The sequence below is a fragment of the Girardinichthys multiradiatus genome, chromosome 17 (assembly GCF_021462225.1).
Source record: "Girardinichthys multiradiatus isolate DD_20200921_A chromosome 17, DD_fGirMul_XY1, whole genome shotgun sequence".
Classification (NCBI taxonomy): domain Eukaryota; kingdom Metazoa; phylum Chordata; class Actinopteri; order Cyprinodontiformes; family Goodeidae; genus Girardinichthys; species Girardinichthys multiradiatus.
In genome coordinates this window covers 22272015-22293645 of record NC_061809.1, presented here as the reverse complement: position 1 = coordinate 22293645, position 21631 = coordinate 22272015, and the positions used below count along the sequence as shown (strand labels likewise).

The 21631-nt window shown below is 40.3% G+C and overlaps 1 protein-coding gene and 1 long non-coding RNA gene across 3 annotated transcripts in view; both read left to right on the top strand.

Annotated features, from left to right (window-relative positions):
• The window catches only part of LOC124882760, a 50422-nt gene extending 48875 nt beyond the window's left edge, over positions 1 to 1547 (top strand). For both annotated transcript variants that reach the window (XR_007041987.1, XR_007041986.1), the window contains one exon: positions 1409 to 1547. This is a non-coding gene — a long non-coding RNA (uncharacterized LOC124882760). The remainder of the gene's footprint in view (positions 1 to 1408) is intronic.
• A 79-nt stretch (positions 1548 to 1626) lies between these two features.
• elapor2b (endosome-lysosome associated apoptosis and autophagy regulator family member 2b) lies at positions 1627 to 21516 on the top strand. The gene is made up of 22 exons (XM_047390524.1): positions 1627 to 1708; positions 7587 to 7707; positions 7784 to 7973; positions 8054 to 8201; positions 8287 to 8376; positions 8461 to 8566; positions 8651 to 8800; positions 10484 to 10572; positions 10710 to 10890; positions 11256 to 11384; positions 13088 to 13178; positions 13700 to 13802; positions 13901 to 14038; positions 14123 to 14395; positions 16843 to 17016; positions 18475 to 18664; positions 18740 to 18836; positions 18909 to 19010; positions 19662 to 19788; positions 19903 to 20081; positions 20903 to 21065; positions 21146 to 21516. Exons 3-22 carry the CDS (start codon positions 7804 to 7806, stop codon positions 21215 to 21217), a joined length of 2772 nt encoding a protein of 923 aa, XP_047246480.1. The 5' UTR covers positions 1627 to 1708; positions 7587 to 7707; positions 7784 to 7803; the 3' UTR covers positions 21218 to 21516.
• The last annotated feature ends 115 nt before the right edge of the window (positions 21517 to 21631 follow it).

Here is a 21631-nt window from a genome sequence, read left to right as displayed (position 1 = left end):
ATACTACTCAACAAGGTGTCAGACTGAGCTAAATATATATACTTCAAGGTCCTCCTCGGTCAAGTTAGACCTGCCTATTTTGCCAACACTCACATTATTGTGAACAGACACAATAACAGGTAATTTTAACAGGTAAGTTTATAGATAACAATAAAGGCATGTGGTCAGAAGTGGTAGGCTCATAATAAATCCTCATCGACTCTCTGGACTGGTGCGTATCGCCTGTACTAAAGCAGTGATCTAGGCATGAAATTGATGAAATTATGCCCCATTACATGAGTGAAGTTATCATCAGGTAAAATCACTTTACTAGAAAAAAAATCACAATTGCATTAAGTAATTTGTGCATATATATAAATATAAATGGCCCATTCAACCTTTAATCTGCCCACCTTGACCAGCTGATCTTGCCGTTTACGCCACAGAGTAGCAACACCAGCAGGTATTCTACCATAAACTATTCCTCCAGTCAAGTTAATGGTAGATTCATCCGCACCATGGAAGTCGTTTTGCAGGGAATGAAGTCTTTCCAAGTCTTATTTCAGTTTTTTTTTTTAAAAAGCCTCTTGAACACACGGCGTATCACAAGTCGCCAAGAATTTCTTCACACTAAGCGTCGCAATTTAACACGTTGATTGTTACCAATAGGTGGCCCTCGAGCATTGTACGTGACAATATTAATACTCACAGAAAATTAACATTACCAAGTAGTTTAAACATATTCAGTAATATTTCACAGTGTTCTGCCTAGTTTCTTCATGGTTAAAAAAAATAAAAAATCATTTGCGCGTCTCCTGCTGTCATTCAAGATAAGGCTTGCTACCACAATGGTGGCGTCAGCCTGAGGATTTAAAAGGTTTAAGGAGATGAAGAAAAGCTCCAAGAAATTTACCAGCCTGGACAGGAAGTGGTGCTTTCAAAACAAAAACCCGAGCTTCTCCTTAAAGCTTGTTAGTATAATCGTGCTTATAATAATAATAATAATAATAAAAGTAATAAATAAAATAATTGTAACACACTGCTTCCAATTAAAAATAAGAACATTAAAATCAAAGGAAGAATTCAATATGTTTGTGCTACTTGGGTGTCAATTATAATGGGACTGAGTGTTTCTATATGGATAGGTATGAACAGGTAGCTGGTGATGTTATTTCCTGTGGCCTTGCTGTTTTGTTGTCTGTGTTAACTTCAAAGTAATAAAGATATGATATTAAAAAATAAGACACTTAATTGCTCTGGAAAAAAACAGAATTCAATAAAATAACAAAAAAATCTGATGAAAAAAGAATGAAAACCAAATTCTAAAACAAAAATAAATGCGTTAATATAATAAATAATACAGCAAAGGACGTGGATCATAACAAAGAATGTTTTATTCTAAATTGGTGCCTTTATTTTGAAATTTCAGGATGAAGGGACTGCTGTTGCACTTTGTGCATCGGTGGTGTTGATATAGGAGGAGGAAGGCTGTCGCTTCAATGACAGGGACAGCAGTCAAACAATCACCGCTCGGCCTGTTTCACGTTCGTGGGTCCCGGCAGCGAGCAGCCTGCTGTCTGTGATCCGAGCTGAGGATGTGGGAGCAGGTGCGCACCTCCCGCTTCTCCCGCTGCACGGTCCCCTCTCTTCCATCCACCTCTTCCTCCTCATCATCGGCGCTCACAGATCAGCAGCATCAACCGAAGGAGCCCTGCAGCCGTGCGACAAGGTGGGAGTCTTTTTATTATTATCTACTCACGCCGTTTGGACTTTTACAAGCACGAATGCGTGTCCCTATATTTTTTTATCCGAATCCTATCTTATTAATTGTCCATATTTTACTTTATCCTAATTCGTTTAAAAGCTTCAGTTCTTGCTTATGTTTTTTTTTTTATTATTATTATTGGGGCGCTTTTCTTTTCGGTGGTGCTGATCGGCCTAAAACGCGTTTCTTTGACGATAAACTCGCCGTCCTCCGAAAAGACCCGGTCTGCGCCTGCGAGTCCGAGCAACCGCGTCACCGAACCCAAAGCAGACCCCAGCAGCGCAGGCAGTGCGCAGGAGCACAGCTGCGTTCCATCTGTAACAGTGACGTCACATCAAACTTTACCATTTTCAATTCAATTCAAAAATACTTTATTAATCCCAAAGGGAAATTAAATGTTGTTATAGCTCATATTATGAAGGTTTCCTCAAAGAGCCGTTTTAGATGCTGATGCTTTTCCTGCTGCAGGTCAGAAAACCAGTAGGAACTCTAACCAGCCCAGACCCTTAGGATGTATGGTTCACACTGTTTCAGAATTTGGCGTTAGCAGCAATTATATGCTGTGTCTTTTTACGGCTGTGGTGTTTCATTTTTATATCAAGTTTTGAAATAAAACAGAATGGTTAATACAGAAATGATGTCCTGGCCTACATTCTCATGGGTCTGCTGAATTGACAGTTGTCCAGCAGACAGTCGATGTAATTGCAAAAGAAGCACTGAAGTCTTTACGACATCCACCAGGCATTTAGACTTTAAAATAGCTGCATTAACAAGGTGTTTGTACAGATTGTTCTGTACAAACAGGATAAACTTCAGCTGGGATTCCTCGAGAGGTTGAATAATACCTACCAACCCTGATCTCAATTTTCATGGCTGCAATGCAATCAGAACGTAGACGGCTGCATTAATAAATGGTTTGTTTGTGTGTCAGCCATATTGGATTTTGATGTCCTGATTGGTTAGAAACCTCGAGCTTCCTTGGTTATGTGGGCATCTGGTTCTTACCAGCTCCGACCTTAAAATTCATTCTGGCTGCTGCTCATTCAGAACGTTCTCTTAGCTGAAGAAATAAGCTGCTGGCAGCCATTGTGGATTTTTATGTCAGTGTTGATGGGAAACCTTTACCTGTAAGGGACCTCTGAGGAAGGAGCTTTTATAAAGACGTGGACACTTCTAGCTGTTGTTTTCCAAATGAGATTTAGTTTCTCATGAGGAGAGGAAAAGGGCAGGTCAAGGAGACAATCTTCAACTTCTCGCAGGTAATAATTAAAGTTTAACTAATGATTATCTGGATTAAAAGCCTTTATGTCCCGAGCAAGGGACTCAAGTTGGCCATACTCAGAAGGTGGACCATGTCCATCTGAAAGGTCAAGGTGGCTATGTTCATGGAATGGTGGAAAATTCTAATTTAACCTTTGGGAAAGTAAAGGAAATGTCTCATGATTTAATTGAGAGCTTTCCAATTTGTGGACTCGTGCATGTGGTGGCTAGTCAGGTTGGATTGAGTCACCTGAGAACCACGTGTGACTCTCCCGGCACCTAGGGGGTGACGGAGTCTGAAAGGAGAGTGGTGCGAGTCGGGTTGGGAGGCTTCCAATTTGGACCATTTGCGACTGCTGAGTCCGGCTCGTGATTCTCTTGGTGGTTGTCCACAGCAGTGGGATGGGGCAGGGCACCACCGAACCAGTCTGACATCCAACACTTCCTTTAAGATCTTTGGAACTACACTGGGTTTTCTGAACATTTGGAGTCTGTGTACTAAATTTATCGAAGGTTGACTCAGACAACAGGTATCCAGGGTATAACACAGAACCTAGAGCTGAGTCTGTTTCCTGTCACTGAGGCTGCTGCTGGGAGTGATTATGCAAAGATTTTACCTCAGCGGTTGGGGCTTCTTCCCCCTTTTGCATCGCAGCCTCCCTGAGCTCACCTGCCTTCAGATGCTCTGACTTTACTTCTAAATCCTCAATTCTCACCTCAGTCTTTGACAGCTCAGGTTTTGCAGCATTATATCTTTGAAGGGTCATCTGATGGTTGGACTGCAACTAAAATTTTGTTAAGCTTCCAGTTGTGACTTCTGCTGATACAACAAGGTAAACCGACCAACAACATCTGAAATCCAAATCTTTTTAGTCGACTTTTCCATTAGATCAAGTAATTCTTTTCATCACACTCAGCAAGGTTAAAACAATGTAAATCATTCCACACATCTGGAGTCAATCGGATAAGATCTGCAACAACCTTCTGCCCCTCAATGTCTGCTGGATCCACAAAGGATTGTGACTTCATCATTTTTGCAGACACTACAAAACAAAAGTTATGAAACAATTATTAAAGCAACAACACACATCTAACAAATGTCTATCAGCTATATATGTATCTTTACCCTGTGTATAATAAAAATGTGCCATTATGCACAGCATGAAATCAATCAAATTAAAAGAAATCTGACTAAATTGTGTTTCTTTGTCCCCAACAGGAGGGATTTTATTGAAAAAAGGGATAATCAATGAAAAACTATGTAAAAAAAAAAAGCGCAAAAAGAGAATTATCAATGAAAAATCGATGAATCCAATGAACACCTCACAGCCAGAGCAGTCAGCTACACTGTTGGAAACAAATGAACATATCGCACTATGGCAACCTGCCTTCCCTCTACTTTCTCAAACATACCAGATACTTTCTTGTGCACCCTTCATGGACATAGAACGCAGAAGTTCAAGATTCGTTTTAAGTGTTGTTCTCAAACAACATAACAACGTCTGGCAAACAACGTTGTGTGTAAACAGTAGCCACAGTGTCTTAGTGGAGATAACCTGAACCCAAAAGAAGAAAATAAATGCTCAGCTGAAGTTTTCTCATTCTCATGGTATTTTAAATTGATATTTTCAGCCACAGCTGTAAAAGATTAGTATTCATCTTGAAACCTCATGACTGGTGTGTTCAAGAGCTAAATTTTACCATCTCGCTTCCAGCCTCCGGTCTCCATGACAGCCAGAAGGAATCACCCTGGCGACCAGTGAAACGGAGTAGTCCATGTCCTTTTTCACAGTCTTACCTTTTTGTTTCTGCACTGTCAACAGTGAAATAACAATGGCAGTGCAGGTTGCCTTTTTACATGTTAATTAAATGTTTACATGACGTCTTCCACACTCAAAGCACACCAACAATCAGTTTATTTGTGTTGGGGAAGGAGAGATGGATGTTCACTATGAATAGTTATTGCAGCTTGTTTTGGCTACACATTTACACCTGACCTGCTTCTGAACAGCCTCCCTGTTGCTAATTAATTTCCCTGCAGATGCTTTGCCATTCATATTTGCATATTTGGATTAATTGGCAGTGAAGTAAATATTCATCACTGCTCTGCTGCAGTCTGATGCCTGTGAGGGTTTCAGGGGACAAGACAGAAATGTGCTGGAGCAATACCTTGGATTTTCATTGAAAGCAGGACATTTGTTTGGATTTTATTGTACAGCTCATGATAACCGATGACCAATAATGGATTTCTGAGTTGTCTGTTTTCTTCATATTTGACTCTAGTAGATGGGAGGTTAGAATGGGAGTAGAAACATTTAATTTCCAGGATTACGGTCCAACAGAGAATGAACCATCATTCACCTCAGAGTCCGCTTAGAACAGGGAGAGCTTATTTGATCCCAATACATTCTGGCATTTCCTTTCAAGTAACCAACTGGTGTGGTTCCTTTTTAAAGAGTTAGTTTGGATCAAATCGTATAAAAATATCCATGATTAAGTGATCTTAAGCAAGCATGACATACAAAATTGATGCAGGCTTTGAGAGTCAGATCTGAGGCTCTGTCTGACAGCTGAAGCTTGGCACAAACTGGGTCATGGTGGAAGCAACTACTGAGAGCTCCGTCTGGAGAACCTGGTTCTACAAGATAGTTTAGTTATGGGCTGTACTTAGTTTTTGATCTTGACTAGGATGACAGTCATGGAAACTTTAAGAACAAGAAGATTTGAATGTACCACAAACCTGGCCATCTCATCCACATGGTGGCTGAGAGTTGTATCAGAGGACATCTCAATAAAGGTTTGCTGAATTTGAATGGTAAGTGACAACCAGTTGTCCTTGACAAGAAACCAGATGACTTACTGTTGTGCTCATAATGGACCCATTAGAGGTTGCCATGGCGATCAGGGTCAGCCACCAACAGCTATTCATGTTGTCTTTTGTATGATGATTGTATGAAGTACTGTTATCTTACTAAGACATGTGTCCAGTGTTATTCTCCCAGGTTTTACCACATTTCCTATTTTCTCCCTGGGTTCATTCAGTCTGTGTCCTACTGTATATGTAAATAAAGCAAAGTTTCTAAAAAAGGTTCCAATTTCTAACTAGAATTAACGATTGAAAACAGCAAAGTAGAGTTTTCAGTTGAATTGAAAACAAAGACTCTGGAAGCTGGTGTTTTAAAGTATTTGCACGTGTGTCTTTATTTCATTTTAAAACTGGTGAAAATCACTATGGTCAGTCAAAGTAACAAAAAACAGAAATGTCAGAAGATCCACAAGAGGACTTCTTTACAGTTCTGAAAGGGGTTTAAAGGTTTGAAATTTAATTTGGGTGCTCTCATGTGAGCATGAATATAGAGAAAGTATGTGGTAATACAGTATGGGAAAAGATTAGTAATTTCATTCAACTGTCTATTCATTCCTCCATCTATCCATTCCAGTTCACACATTTAAAACTTTACCATTGTAGAAATATCTGCTTTAAATTCATTGCATGTTTTTTTTTGTATAAGCATTGTTTAAATGTGGGAGAACCTGTGTGAAAAATATCAAAATATAAATCTGCGAAGGAACCCAGTCTTAAATTTGGACAAAATTCAGGATGAGCCATTGTTGTACTGACACCAAACAACTTTGCAAAGTATCGGTTTTAAGTTTTATGTATCGACAATTGTTTTCAAAAGTCTGTTACTGTAACTGTTTGTTCCCAAGCACACACGGAGGAACTGAGGCGATGTGTCAGTGGTTAACTTGCCCACCTATGGCACACCTCGGTGGACCATCAATGCTATCTCAAGGCTGCTAATGACATAGGGCAGCCTTAAATGGTCTCAGCTGTAAAAGGACTGAACCACCATTCCCTCACAGGTGGATTTTCCACCATCTATATACATACATTTGAACAAAGACAAATATTTACAACTTACTATAAATAAAGAAACATTTGATATTTTACCCTTCCATCATTATAAAAATCTTTAGATAAAGACACGTTGAACAGAAATCCCCCACACTCTCTTAACCCATGGCCTCTACCGGAACCTTCAAATGGTGTCCGGACCCCTGGGAAAGCATTTTACAAACACCCTGGAGAGGACACAGAAAAGAAAGGAGAGTAACCACATTTTAGCAAGAAACTTTTTTACACTAGACTTTACACACCAGCATTTGCTTTAGTTTTATTAAACAGTAAACCTTATTTGCTCCAAGTAGCGACTCTTTCCTCCTCCCAGGTAACTATCACACATCTCTCGTTAAGAGCACCTGTGCAAGGCCTGGAACAAAAGGCTACATGCTAATAATTATTAAAACAAATATTGAAGAAATAATTAAAACCTTGTGTGTTCAAATAGATATTGATGTTGAAATGTATGCTTGAAGTGCGGTGCTAAATAAAGTGCTAGTTAAAGTGCTTTTTAATAAAGTGCTGTACAAGTTACCAAAGAAGAAAATGGTACCAGAAACAAAAAGCAGATTTGTTGTTGTCCTGTAACAGCATCATTTACATCCACAGAACTGCTCTGCTAACTTGATGGAAATTGGATGGGTTATTGATCCTTTGTGTTTTATATGGTTTCCACAGAGCGACTACTACTACCAGTACACAGAGTGTGACAGCACAGGGTCGAGATGGAGGGTCGCCATCCCTCTCAGCCCAGGCTCCTGTTTGGACCTCCCCTCTCCAACCAGAGGAACAGACTGCTGTGAGCCCAGCTTTAGTGTTTCCTCTTCAAACTTGTTTCTCTATTTGCATAAAGATAACCTTCATCTTCCCTTCAGCCTTCTCCTGTCCAGCTGGGATGTTTCTGGAGATGTCCTCCCAGTTGTGCACACCGTGTGCGGCTGGATCTTACTCTCTGGGCAGCGGTCTGAGGTTCGACCAATGGGATGCCATTCCTGCTGGCTTCACAAGCCTGGCCAGCTTTTTAGATCCTGGACCAAATGGAGAGGACATTCAGGCCTGTAACAGGTAACAAGGGAATGTAAAGAATGTAAAGATGTTTTAAACACTGAAACGTGAAGTTTATGATTGCAGTGTCTTGGTTTCAGCTCATCGTGGATGCCGCAGGGTGTGTACCTGGAGTCCAACCGCGACGAGTGCACCGTGTCCCTAGTTTATGCTGTCCATCTGGAAAAACGGGGATCTGTCTCTTTCACCTATCAGTATCCAGACAACAACATTTTGTTTGAGTTCTACGTAAGCAACGCTAATGAAACCTACAAGATGGCATGCTCTGACTCTAAATACACAAGGCTCACTTATTCTGATTTTATGTGTCCAGGTCCAGAACGAGCAGTGCCAGGAGATGTCCCAGACTGACGACCAGAAGTGGATTGCAATCACGAGCAGTGGAGAATGGGGCACACATACAGTGAGCTAATGGTTCTGCTGATTTGCATCAGCGGAGTACTTTTGGAAATTGTGTGAGTTCCTCACGTGAATGTCTCTTGTCCAGGTGAACCTGAAGTCGGGTACAAACATCCTGTACTGGAGAACAACAGGGATACTGGTGGGAGGAAAGATGGTGAAGCCGGTGCTGCTGAAGAACATCCAAATAGAGGGTAAAATAAGCCGTGCTCTTGTGGCAGACAAAATAAATTAAAATATTAGAATATTTAAAAGCTCAGTCGAGCGTGTCGCTGCAGGTGTCGCCTACACGTCAGAGTGTTTTCCATGTCGGCCCGGTTGGTTCAGCCCGACACCCGGTTCCTCATCCTGCCAAGCGTGCCCAAGCAACACCTATTCCGGAAAGGGAGCGTCCACCTGTTCAGCCTGCCCTGAACACTACTACTCCCGTATGTACCCAGGAGAACTAAAGTACTCTCAAGGCATTTAAACATACAGGTCCAAGTCTAATCCATCTAATTTAATACTATTTAGTCAGTTTAGTCACAAAAGTCCTCTTCAGTTGGGAGCCCACTTGATCATATTTTATTCCTTTTTTTAACTTTAGGGTACCATGAATATGCTACATAAGGAAACGATAGAATCAGATTTCTCTTATGATACAAGGTCACTCATTTGCATGTAAAAAGCTGCAGAACATCATGTTTCATGAAACAAGGCTTCAACTCGAGTGACCTTCATTTATAGGCCTACGGCATCTTTATGCAAATCCAGAATGCCCAGCACACACTCGAAGCCTCTGGAAAGACCAAACAATAAAACTGATTTGTGGATCAGAACATTTGGCAGAAGCAGGTTTGTGAGGTTTTTTTTATCATGAAAGCTTAAAGTGGAAAATTAAGTCGTATCAGTCTGAAAAAATATAGTTTGCTTTTAATGTTTATGGCCCAAAAGTTCAGCCTTGGTTTCTTCAGACTAGAACATGTTCTCCACCAACGTTTTGGGTGATTTTAGCCAGACCTTGATGTTGACATTGAATAGATGGCTTCCATACGCATGGCAAATACAGGAATTTGTCGCGTCTAGAACACTACCGGTACTTGCTGGGAATTGCTGCAGCACCTTGAATGTTGATGCTAGCTAGACTTGCTGGTGTGCTCTAGATTATTGTGCTGCTGCATAACCCAAATGCTCTAGAGCTTAAGGTAATGAACCGATGGCTGGAAATTCTCCTTCAGGATTTTCTGCTTGAGAATTCATGGCTCCATCGCAACAAAGCAGCCCCAGACCACCATGTTTGAAATGCTGTTAGTTTTACAAATGAAATGGGGAAAAAATCTCCTTTCAAAAAGTTCCAACATCCTAAAGCCCTCATCAGGATGTTTTTTTTTTGGCAAATGTTAGATGCAACTTGGTTTTGGTCAGCAGTGGGTTTTCACTTTTTAAACTCCTTTTTTTTTATTGCTCAGTAATCGACACTGACCTTAAATAAAGCAGGTGAGGCTGCAGTAGTTTGGATGATGACGTTAGTATTGTTGTGACCTCCTGGATGTATTGATTTGCTCTTGGAGTCTTTTTGATAGGCCTACCACTCCCTGGAAGGTTCACCACCGTTCTATGTTGTCTCTATTTGTACCCCTTACTGACTGATAGATTTCAATAACTTTGTTTCTCACCTGTTCTTAATAATCTTTAAATCAGGCTATACGTGTAGGTTTTTGAGATCTCATCCAACCCTCGTCGATGTACACAGAGATAATAATTATCTCTTGTAACCTCTCTGAAGCCTATGGGTTTAGCTGAAGGATGCAAATGATTTAATGTGAGGAAAGCCTTGTGTGGAGAACTGAATTTGACTTTAGGCTAATTTAATTTGTTACAATTTGTGGGAGGTGAGAACTCAAAAAATCTGAAATGTGGAAATTATTTATTGTTGTATCATTTTAACAGGCTAATTTTGAGAACCATCGTAGTTAAAGGAGGGAAGTGGGGAAAAATCTGTCAGTGAACACATAAAAAGATTGTTTTGGAGCATAGCAGAGTACGTTAATGTCTGATTCATGTCATTGATTTTTGTGTTGCATCCCTGCATGGTGCTCATTAGCGTCTGTGTTTGAATCTTTTTTGCTCAGATGAGGGATGGGCTGAATGTAAGGTCAGACCGCCGTGCTCGGAGAAGGATTACTTCCAGATTCACACAGCCTGCGACAGCGAGGGAAAGGTCAGAAGTTTCACATTTTGCCAACACTGACATTTTTGCCTGCTGTAGGATAAGCAAGCTCAAGAAAGAGGTTTCAGGTGTCATTTATCATTTAGGCCCTCAGTCTGTTTCGATTGACCCCTGTGATTTGGTTACAGACACAGGTGCTGTATCGCTGGGTGGAGCCAAAAATCTGCGTGGAAAACGTCACGGGAGCTGACGAGCTGCCTGTGACAGGACAGAGAGAGCCCTGCCCTCCCTGCAACCCCGGCTACTACAACAGCAACGACTCCACCTGTCTGCCCTGCCCACCTGGAACACACTCTGATGGGACTTATGGTAAAAAAAAAAAAAAAACAAATACACCTGGCTCCGGTTGCTCAGCCATGCCTTTTATTATCTCTTCATGCTTTTATTATGAGTGATTTTAATTATTAATGTTGCTGTAGGCCAGTTTTATCCTGTAACCCACAACCTTGTAAGACTTCAATGAGAATTGTTTCGTAAGTTGTTTAGGGAGCCAGGGTGGAACTAATATAATACTAAAGGTCAGTCCATCTATCCCTTGTATTAAATTGTTGACACAGCTGGTTAATCCACCCTTGAACAGAGGGTTCTTGTTCAAAGACAGCATTGTAGCCTGCAGGTTTTTATCATTGTGTGTCTGAATTGATTTCTGGATGTCATATTTGGGTCTGCATCAGCGTGCGTTGAGTGCCCCGCAGGTACTGAACCCGTGTTGGGTTACGAGTACAAATGGTGGAATGTTCTGCCTTCCAACATGAAGACCTCTTGTTTCAACGTGGGGAACTCCAAATGTGACGACATGAACGGTGAGCACATTAACACCCGCTCTCTTCAGAAAATCATGTAAAAGAAGTAGCATACAGAAACAGGGTGCATTGCTTTTTCTCATTTTGGAACGTTGCAACCTCCTACTTCAAGGTGTTTTATTGGATTTTTTTATGTGACCAACACAAAGTAGCGCATAACTGTGAGGTGGAGATAAAATTGTACATGGTTTTCGACATTTTCACAAATAAATCTCAAAAATGACTTTGAAGAACTGCTTTTCATCATGCAAGGCTTCTGCAGTATGTCTCTGCCAGCTTTGCTCATCTAAAGACTGACATTTTTGTCCATTCTTCTTTGCAAAATAGCTAAAGTTCAGGCATAATTGCCCTGTAGGAAGATGAACCTCCACCCCAGTGTCAAGTCTGAGTGTCAAGTTTCTACAGGCTCTAACAGGTTTTCTTCCAAGATCTCCCATTATTCCATCAAGTCTGACCACCTTCTCTGTCCCTGTTGAAGAGAGGTTTCCCCACACCATGATGCTGCCACCACAAAGAGTCACAGTAGGGAAGGTTTGTTCTGGGTAGTGTCAGTTTTTCACCACACATTTTTTCAGTTAGACCATTAAGTTTAACTTTGGGTCTTACCTGACCAGAGCACCTTCTTCTACATGTTTGCTGTGCTGCCTATATGGCTCATGACAAACTGCCAACAGGATTTATTGTGGCTTCCTTGTTTTCCTCAACAAATTCTTGTCCTGTCAACGGATTCTTCTGCCTGAGCTATGGATCTCTGCAGCTCCTCCAGAGTTACCTGGCCCTTCAAGCTACTCTGAGTAAAAAATCTCTATATTTCATTCATCTTGACAGAACAACTTCTTCCGGATTTGTGGAGTGTATGAATAATGATTGTCCTGTCAACAGACTCTCCCATCTAGGCTGTGGATCTCTGCAGCCCCTCCAGAGTTGCCATGGGCCTCTTGGCTGCTTTGTTAATTGATGCTTTTCTTGCCCAGCCTGTGTGTTTGGGTGCATGGCTGTCTTGGTTTGTGGTACCATACTGTATTTGATGATGGTGATATGAGATGTTAAAAGTTTGGGATTTTGTTTTATAACCCAACTCTGCTTTAAACTTCACAACTTTAACCTGTCTTTTGTGTTCCTTTTATACTGAGATTAAATTACACAACAGGTGGAGTTTATTTACTAATTAGGCTACTTTTGAAGGCAGTTAGTTGGCTGCACTAAATTTTATTTACGGGTATCAGATTAAAGGTGACCAAATATAAATGCATGCTACACTTTTTCAGATTATTAGTAAAAATAAAATAAAAACAATGTATAATTTTCTTTCCCAATTCAGAAATCTGTACTACTTTGTGTTTTGTCACATAAAAATCGCATGAAATACATTAAAGTTTGTGTTGGTATTGTGATAAAAAGTGAAAGAGAAAAGGTTCAAAATTACTTATTCCCCAAAAAATATCTCTGTAAAACAAATTCTATTATTTGCTGACATTTATTTATTACTAAGCTCTAACTTCAAGTTGGAATGCATTTTGAAATGTTTTTAAAAGTTTCAACAAAACTATATTAGCATCTCTGTTGGTGCTTTAGATGTTATAGTCACAGCTGTGCTCCTTAGTGAAACTATTAAAAATCAACTCTGAGGAACATTTTTCTCCTTCATGAAGTAAACATTAACTGGGTCCAGATTAAACATATAGTGGTGTATTGCTCCTCAGGATGGGAGGTCGCTGGAGATCACGTTCGCAGTGGGGCAGGAAGTTCAGATAATGATTACCTCATCCTCAGTCTGCATGTGCCTGGATTTAAGTAAGACTGTTGTCCTTTATAATTCACCTCTTTGTCAATTTATTACTCCATTTCATATCCAAGTATTGCCATTTGGTCCCTCCCTGTTTCCCTTTGGTACCATATACATCATCAGCGTCCTGATATCCAGTCATGAAAGATGGATGGTGGTTTGTTTTTCTTACTGAGAGCTGTTCAGGTAACTCTGATGCTTGACGGGAGTCATCCCAGGGCAGTGGGTGGTCTTTTTGTCCCAGGACGAATTGTATTCAGACTCCCAAAATAATGTGGACACAAGTGTTCAAGGTCACCTCTGATCGTAGCCTGAGGACAACCGTCCCCAAAGCATCTTTAGTATGTTCACAACTGTACTGTCTGGACATGATCGGACCAGAAACCATGTTTGTGCCAAGTGTGAACATGTCCTAAAAATGTTGAAGGTGCTCTACAGAAACTCCTGAGAAAGTTTGAACTAGTGATAAAAATCCCTGTACGGCGACAGTGCTTGGAGTACAATTATGCATGTTTTTTTTGGTTTTCAGGGTGCCGGCCTCGCTCTCAGGGATGACCGGTGGAGAGTTTGGAAGGATCACCTTTGTGTTTGAGACCATCTGCTCTGCTGACTGTGAGCTCTACTTCATGATGGTGTGTGTCTCAGTGTGTGTGTTGGTTAGGAGTAGGCAGTAGAAATGAGCAATTGTGCATGGAGGCTCTCTCTTACTTTTCTTGGTCGCCCCTTGTAGGATGTGAACAGGAAGAGCACCACGGTGGTGGAGTCCTGGGAGGGCAGTAAAGGGAAACAGGCATTCTCCCACAGCATGACCAGAAACGCCTCTGTTACGTACACGTGGGCCTTCCAGAGGACCAACCACGCTCAGGATGTGAGTTCAACCTTCACACATCAGCAAGATAACCAGCTCCACCTTATTCATCGCTTGCTTGAAACCAGTAGATTATATCTGTAGGTTCGTCGATACGTCAGTGACACGGCGAAGATCTACTCCATCAGTGTGACCAACGTGGTGGACGGGGTGGCATCGGCGTGCCGGGCCTGTGCTCTCATTCCGCAGAACTCCCAGCGGGCCGGCTCCTCCTGCGTTCCCTGCCCCGCTGGTTTCTTCATCGACAGGGACACCAATAGATGCCAGGAGTGTCCGCCCAACACACACCTGGCTGGGCGACACACCTACGGCAAGGACGCATGCATTGCCTGTGGACCTGGAAGTATCAGCAACAAGGTAGAGAGATGTTCTACTCCCACAGAGTTCAGGCTGATTTAATGTCGGTGAGAACAAATGGTTTTGGTTGTTTTTTAGTGTATGTAAATATCTGTTTTTTAAAGGTATATACTAGATCTTGAGATTCTAATTGATCTATACCAAGTGTCTGCCACCTTTGCAATGCAAAGAGCCATTTTGTCTTCAGTTCAGCTCAATAAAACTCGTTTAGAGTTGCAAATGTTACATGACCCTTTGAAAAAAGACAATTTCTTTCATAAATACTATAGGTGATTTGTTGTGATTTTTAAAGAACCCCTATTTTACTTCTATTTTTCGGCATTAAAATAAAAAAAATAAAACTTTTTGTTTTTTAAAAGATGATGGAAACATTTTCTTCTATAGGATGTTATTTGTGGAAAATGATGTATATGGTTTCCAACCTAATGACAAGAAAAATATTAGTGGTAGTTTTAGTGTCATTCTGTTGTGGACATTCAATGTAATTATTCTATGGAAAAACTGCTTAAATCTGCATTTCGTGTTACACTACAGGTACATCTAGACAAATTTGAATATTTTTTTGTCTGTCATTTCCAAAAGTGAAATTTTAATTACACAGAGTGAAATATTTCAACCCTTTATTTGGTGCAATTTTGATTATGTGGCTTACAGATAACGAAAACCCAAAAATCAGTGTTTCAGAACATTTGAAAAAGGCTTCTGAGAAGTATGTTCATTTTTATGCACTCAATACTTGGTTGGGGCTCCTTTTGCATGAATTACTGCATCAATGCTCTGTGGCTTAGAGATCAGGTGCCTGGTGCCTCTCATCTTACTCTTGATAATACTCCACAGATTCTCTATGAGGTTCAGGTCAGGTGAGTTTGCCGGCCAATCAAGAACAGGAACACTGGTCATTAAACCAGTTTTTGGAAGATTTGGCAGTGTGGGCCGGTACCAAGTCCTACTGAGAAATGTAGTCTCCATGTAGCTTGTCAGCAGAAGAAAGAGGTGCTCTTCAATGTTCTGGTAGATGGCTGCGTTGACTGTGGACCTCAGAAAACACAGTGGACCAACACCAGGAGATGACATGGCACCCTAAATCATCACTGACTGTGGAAACTTCACTCTGGACTTCAAGCAATGTAAAATATGTGCTTCTCAACTCTTCCTCCAAATTCTGGGACCTTAAATTCCAAATTCAAACTTTACTTTTATCTGAAAAGAGTACTTTAGACCTCTCCTTAGCCCAGGTAAGATGTTTGCAGCCCATGTGTAGGATTCATCTGTGCGTAGTGTCTCTTGTGGAGGGTGTCTTCTGGACATCTGTCAAGTCAGCAGTCTTCCCCAGTGTTGTCTAGCCCTACTGACCCAGACTCAGGAAACCTTTTCAGGTCTTTGAGTTTATTAGCTAAATATCATTTTTAGCCCAAGTTATTAAGAGCCATTGTGGAAAAGCCTCTTGCGGCTCCAGAGCCACAGTGTGCCAGACCCCTGGCCTATGTCCGTTATCAGCGAGGGGGTTTAAATTGGACTTTTACAATAAAACTAACAGATACACTCCAAAAAATAAACTGTTATACCTATATGTTGGATTATTAGCAAAGCAGTTTTCAAATATCTAATAGGCCTAAACCAGCAATCAGCAGGGTTTGTAATTTGGATTCTCGATATAAGATTACAAAAACTCTTCAAAACAAAAGCTTAATTTATTTCAGAAGTTAGGTTATTGCTTAACTAGGTGTCATGTCACTAGTGGAACTAAATGTGTGGCAAAAAAGGCATTATGGTTGCCTTTCAAAATAAGAGTCAGAGAAACTCTACAAAACAAAGATCTTATTCTTTCGGACCAAAGATGTAAACTTCACACAAAAGGTTATGCTTGATATTTTCCCAGCAAACCTGAGATTTTGTTTTTTATCAAGTTATCTTTCACAACAAGGGGTGGTACTTTCTTGCAGACAAATCTGAGCCGCCACACTTGTTCTCTTATCTAAAGAGAAATCCTCCAATCAGAAAATCCAGTTTTTGCACTCTGGTCATTGACTGTTACAACACTAAGGTTGCGAAGCACTAATGGATCTAAATGTTTAATGAAAAAGGAACTGTGTTGGCTTTTCAAAATAGTCTTTGAAATAAAAAATAAACCTTTTATTGTTCCAGATTATTGTAAAACTGGGGTCTACTTTACGTTTGGGTCTAAACTAGATGCAATTCTCTTGGCCTATCAAATTAAAACTCACATATGCTTTTTAAAACAATTTTTTTTTTCCTAATAAAGGTATTCCAAAGGTTGGTTCCAGACTCCTTATGGGCCTTAATGCCCACCTTGGATATATGCAAATCAGTAACAAAACATGTCTTTTGTGGCGTAGAACCCACCAAGTGGCAGAACACACCAACTGTTCTCCAGTTGTCTTGCTGCTGCTTTCGTGATCTTATTTGTGATCCTGTTTTTCTTTCAGGAACATTCCCGCTGCTTCAGCGACTGCTCTTTCATCCACACAGAGAACAACAGAACACTGACCTTTGACCTCAGGCCCTTGAGTAATGTGGCTTCGCTGATATTGGGGCCGAGTTTCACCTCTAAAGGCACAAAGTATCTTCACCTGTTCAACATCAGCCTCTGTGGCCACGAGGTAACTTCCTAAACTCTTCCTAAGCTAGCCAAGCAGTTGTGCGGTTGTATCATTTAACTTTATCTCGGCCACTGCCATGCTTGAATGCAGGTGGGAAGTTTTGGTTCTGGTATGCTCGTCTCTCTCCTAGGATGGTGCTGTGCATCATCTCTAAACGTCTCCCCTCGGGTCTCATTTTTCTGATGGACCTGGTACCAGAAGTGCTAACGTGTGCTGTTGTATTCTTTGTAGACATGGGAGGTTTTCTCTTGCAGCCCTTTCAAACAAGCCATAGTTTAGTCCTTTTTTTTTTTTGTCTTCTAATTATCCTGTCATGAACTTTAACATTTAATATGATAACTGAGGCCTGCAGAGTCTCAGATGGAGCTCTTAGTGTTTTTCTTTAAGAATCCCATGGTCTGAGTTTTGAATGAATTTGCAGTGAGTTAAAATTTTTCTAAAAGGGTTTGCACTTATAAATAATCTTTCTCTTATTTCAAATAGTTTGCAAATGTTCTTATAGCTGTTCCCAGATTGATGTTCAGTAAGACGCTCTTCTTTAAGCTCATTGCTGATGTCTCCTTTGTGGCAAACTGCTTAAACTCCTGCATTTACAAAGATGATCACACAGATGATAAACTTGTCAAGTTCATTTGATTTGCAGCACCTGGCTGCTTCTTTTCTTTTTAAATTCTATCAAAGCAGCAGGGGTGTACTTAGTTTTTTTTCTCTTTATTCTTCATTTCTATAGAATCTGTGTTTATATTGTCCTAGTACATAAAATTTGAATTATTTTCCCTCTGACTTTAGAAAGTTGCCCACATACAGGGAGGATGAAATATTTATGACAAAAACTGGCAAAATAAACGTAAAATCCCTGTTTTATTTGGTTGTTTTTATCTGTTTGCAGACAATTTTTATGCCGAACTGTTCATTTTTTTTTATTTCTCTAGGACTTCAGTGTTTTCATTCTCTTCACATTTTTATCACTCTGAGTGTATATTTATTTTTCTCTTTCACTGCTTCCTTCTGTCCTTCATTTCCCAAAATCTTAAAACTAAACTCAGAAATAAAATGTCTTGTGTAAAGAAGAATAGAGGAAAGAGTTGCAACAATTCAGTTCAATTCAATTCAAAAATACTTTATTAATCCCAAAGGGAAATTAAATAAATTCAATAATAAATTAAATAAATTCAAACAAGCAGCTCACAATTAAATAGAAATGTAGTATGATTTCATTAAAGACAACATGGACAGTGGAATAAGTTACAGAAATAAATTTGTTTAGGGTAAATAAAAGAGAAGCATCATCTATGGTCCAAAATCCTCTAGCTGTCCAAAACCACAGGGACGGAACATTTTTCAAACTCATTTGTTCTATAAATTATTTTGAAGATGTAAAAATATATTTTCACTCCAAGTCTTGAACTAAACTACAAACTAATAAATAATTTTCATGCGGTTTTCCTTTCCTCTCAGGGAAACAGAGCTGCCATCTGCACCGACAACGTCACCGACGTGTCCAGCAAAGATGACCCGAGTGACCCGTCTCAGTTTGTCAACATTGTGGACAGCTTCCTCTGCCAGTCCACGATCATCCCCGGAGATGGGCGGGGCTTCCGGGTGGCCATTTCCTCACAGTCAATCAGCCTTGCAGACACCTTCCTTGGTACTTTGGATCTGCACATCCGCTTTGTAGCGTCCCCTGCTGTTAAAAACTAATCTTACACGGCTGTCTGTTCAGGAGCGACAGTGGACACCGTTCTCAATGGAGTGAACGCCAAGCCGGATCTGTTCCCAGAAAATCCAAAGGATATCCCTGACATCAACTTCTTCTACAGGTGAAGAAAGAAAGATGGAGTGAATTTTTAATGGTTCCGGTCATTTTCAGATATTGAGTTTATTTCCTTTAGGTCAACGCAGGCGACGGCCTCCTGTGATCAGGGTCGAAGTTCTGTCATCACGGTTCGCTGTAATCCAGACGAGTCTGATCGAGGTCAACTATCTGTGCCCAGGTACATCTGTCACAGTTCTGACAGAGTCTGTGAAGTTGGACTTTTATTTAAGTGTTCTGCAGGTTTGGATAAAGTTAGAAGAATAAAATGGAAAATATTTGTATTCCCAGACTTTATTAACCATCACATTCTAGATCTGATTTCATATTCTTCTGTCTGTCCATCCATTCATTGTTAAAGTTCTGTTCATTGATTCCTGTAGAAACCTCTACAACAGATTCATAGACATATTTTCTCTTTATACTTTTAAAAAGTGTTAAAAAGGAGTTGGAACTCTATCAGACTCTATAAATAGAAAATGCCGACATGTCAGATATGTGGTGATCCTGATCTTTCAGGCTTAGGTTTTTCAATTTCTTTAGTTATCTTTGATTCATTGCTTTGATGTTTGCATTCTTTGTGATAATAATAAAAGTAATTGAATCGCGTAATTAAGCAATCTCAGAGGCAAAAATCTAAATAATTTCACTATTAAACTGCTAAATATTTTAGTTAAATCTGAAAGATTACCATCATTTGATGTAGTTTAAAGTTACTCAAAACAAATAATTGAGCAATAAAGTTTTACATGCACAAAAAGCTTTTGTTTTTTAACCCTGACTCTGGATTTTATAATTTAAACACAAACATGACTTGTGAGGGTTTGTGCAGCTCCTGTCCTGCAGGAACGTGTGATGGATGCACGTTTCACTTCCTGTGGGAGAGCGCCAGCGCCTGTCCACGCTGCAGCGAGGCCGACTACCACCAGATAGAGGGAGCCTGCAGAGGAGGGGTCCAGGTAACGGAGACAAACATCTCCACTTTACACAGCACTTTAACCTTCCTTAATCTTAGGGTTAATGTTAAAGAGAAAGTAAAATTTTAATCAGGAGTTAAAACAACTTTTTTTCAGGAAAGTCTGTATTTGTGGAACGAGCCAAAGCTGTGCACCAAAGGTGTGGCGCTGCCTCCTCGAAGCTCTGCCCCCTGTGAGGTCATCGCTGTGTGGCTAAAGGTCGGACTCGGAGTCGGAGCTTTTGTCGCCATGCTGCTCGTCTCCCTCACCTTCTATTTCTGGAAGAAAAACAAGAGGTGTGAAACACCTGTCTATTTTGTTCCCAACAAGCAGACCCGGCACGAAGCGAAGTGCTCGTTAAGATCTGACTCAAAGGTTATTTAAAGGTGAACGTGTCACCATCTGTTTGTCAGGGGCAGTAATGACAGGGTTGGGATGGACTGGAAAAGATTTGCTGTTACTGTTTTATTTCATTTTAGGGAACCTAAACCTTTGTATAGACATAAATATGACTCAAGTTTTCCTGCTTGAGGTCAGTTGGGATTACCAAAGTTATTTCTGTTTGCTAAATGTCAGAATAATGAGCAAGAACATTTTTTTGTCTTTTTACTTTCATTGATGTAAGAAATTTGTCTCCATTTCTTTATGTAATTTGTAGAACCGCGGTTGGAAGATATGGCTTCACCTAATATTTGGCTGGAATTTTGGCCCATTGCTGTAGAGAGGGATGTTAGGATTTCCAAAATGCATGGATGCACGGGAATGCATTACATTTTTAGGGTTGCTCAAAATATTTCCACAAATATAAAGAAAACAAAACTTGACTTACATGAGACAAACAATTCTAGCAAGTTTTATTCTTACCAATATTGAAATTTGATATATTCATTACATGTAAGTTCTTTAAAATGTAATATTTCTTAAAGAAATGTGTAACGAATTATCACAAAAATAATGGGAAGATCTTTATTTTCTAGAAACAATCAACCTGGATGTTATTATTTAGCAGAGCCCAGTCTTTTTTGTTTTATCAAGGAAAGATGTTTTCTTAGATGCTGCCTGTGCTGAAAGATTTGTCGTTCTTCTGTGACTCGGTCGCTGCGATGTTTGCATCCAGGTTGGAGTACAAATACTCTCGTCTGGTGATGTCTGCCAACAAGGAGTGTGAGCTGCCAGCTGCAGACAGCTGTGCCCTGGCTGAAGGAGAGGAACCCGAAGACGACGTGGTCTACACCCAGAAACCCACCCTGCTGGGGAAACTCAGGGCCATTGCCAACAAGGTGTGCAGAAACATTTAATGACACCTGCCGGACGCTTATTTGCATGATTTATTAATCCGATGTGATTTGTGTTTCATCAGCATGAGGATGGAGAGAGCAGCGAGTCGGTGCAGCTGAACTCCTCTCAGGCCAACCGATGGGTCCTGGGATAAACTGATGAACGGCGATACAGTCACTGTCCGAAGTCCTACATGTCCTTTTTTTTTTTTCTATTGTAGGGGGATGAACTGCAGACGCTTGTTTGAGGACAGCTTGGACAATGAATTTCTTCCTAAATCTTCATATTTCCCCACACTTTAACACCATGGATGCACTAACTGCACCAAAAGACAAAAGTCCTTTTAATGGTTTTTGTATGTTTTGTATTTTATGTTACTTTCTGTTGAGGGTCATGTATTTATATTGTTATGAAAAAGAACCTTTATTAAAGTCCTGTTTGACTTTATAAAAAGATATCTGAAGTTAATGTCTTTCAACCTTAATCAGTTTGGTTTCTCTTTAAGTTAAGATACAATTGCTTTATATCAGAAGTGTGTTAAGAAGATATAAGTTGGACAATTACCTAC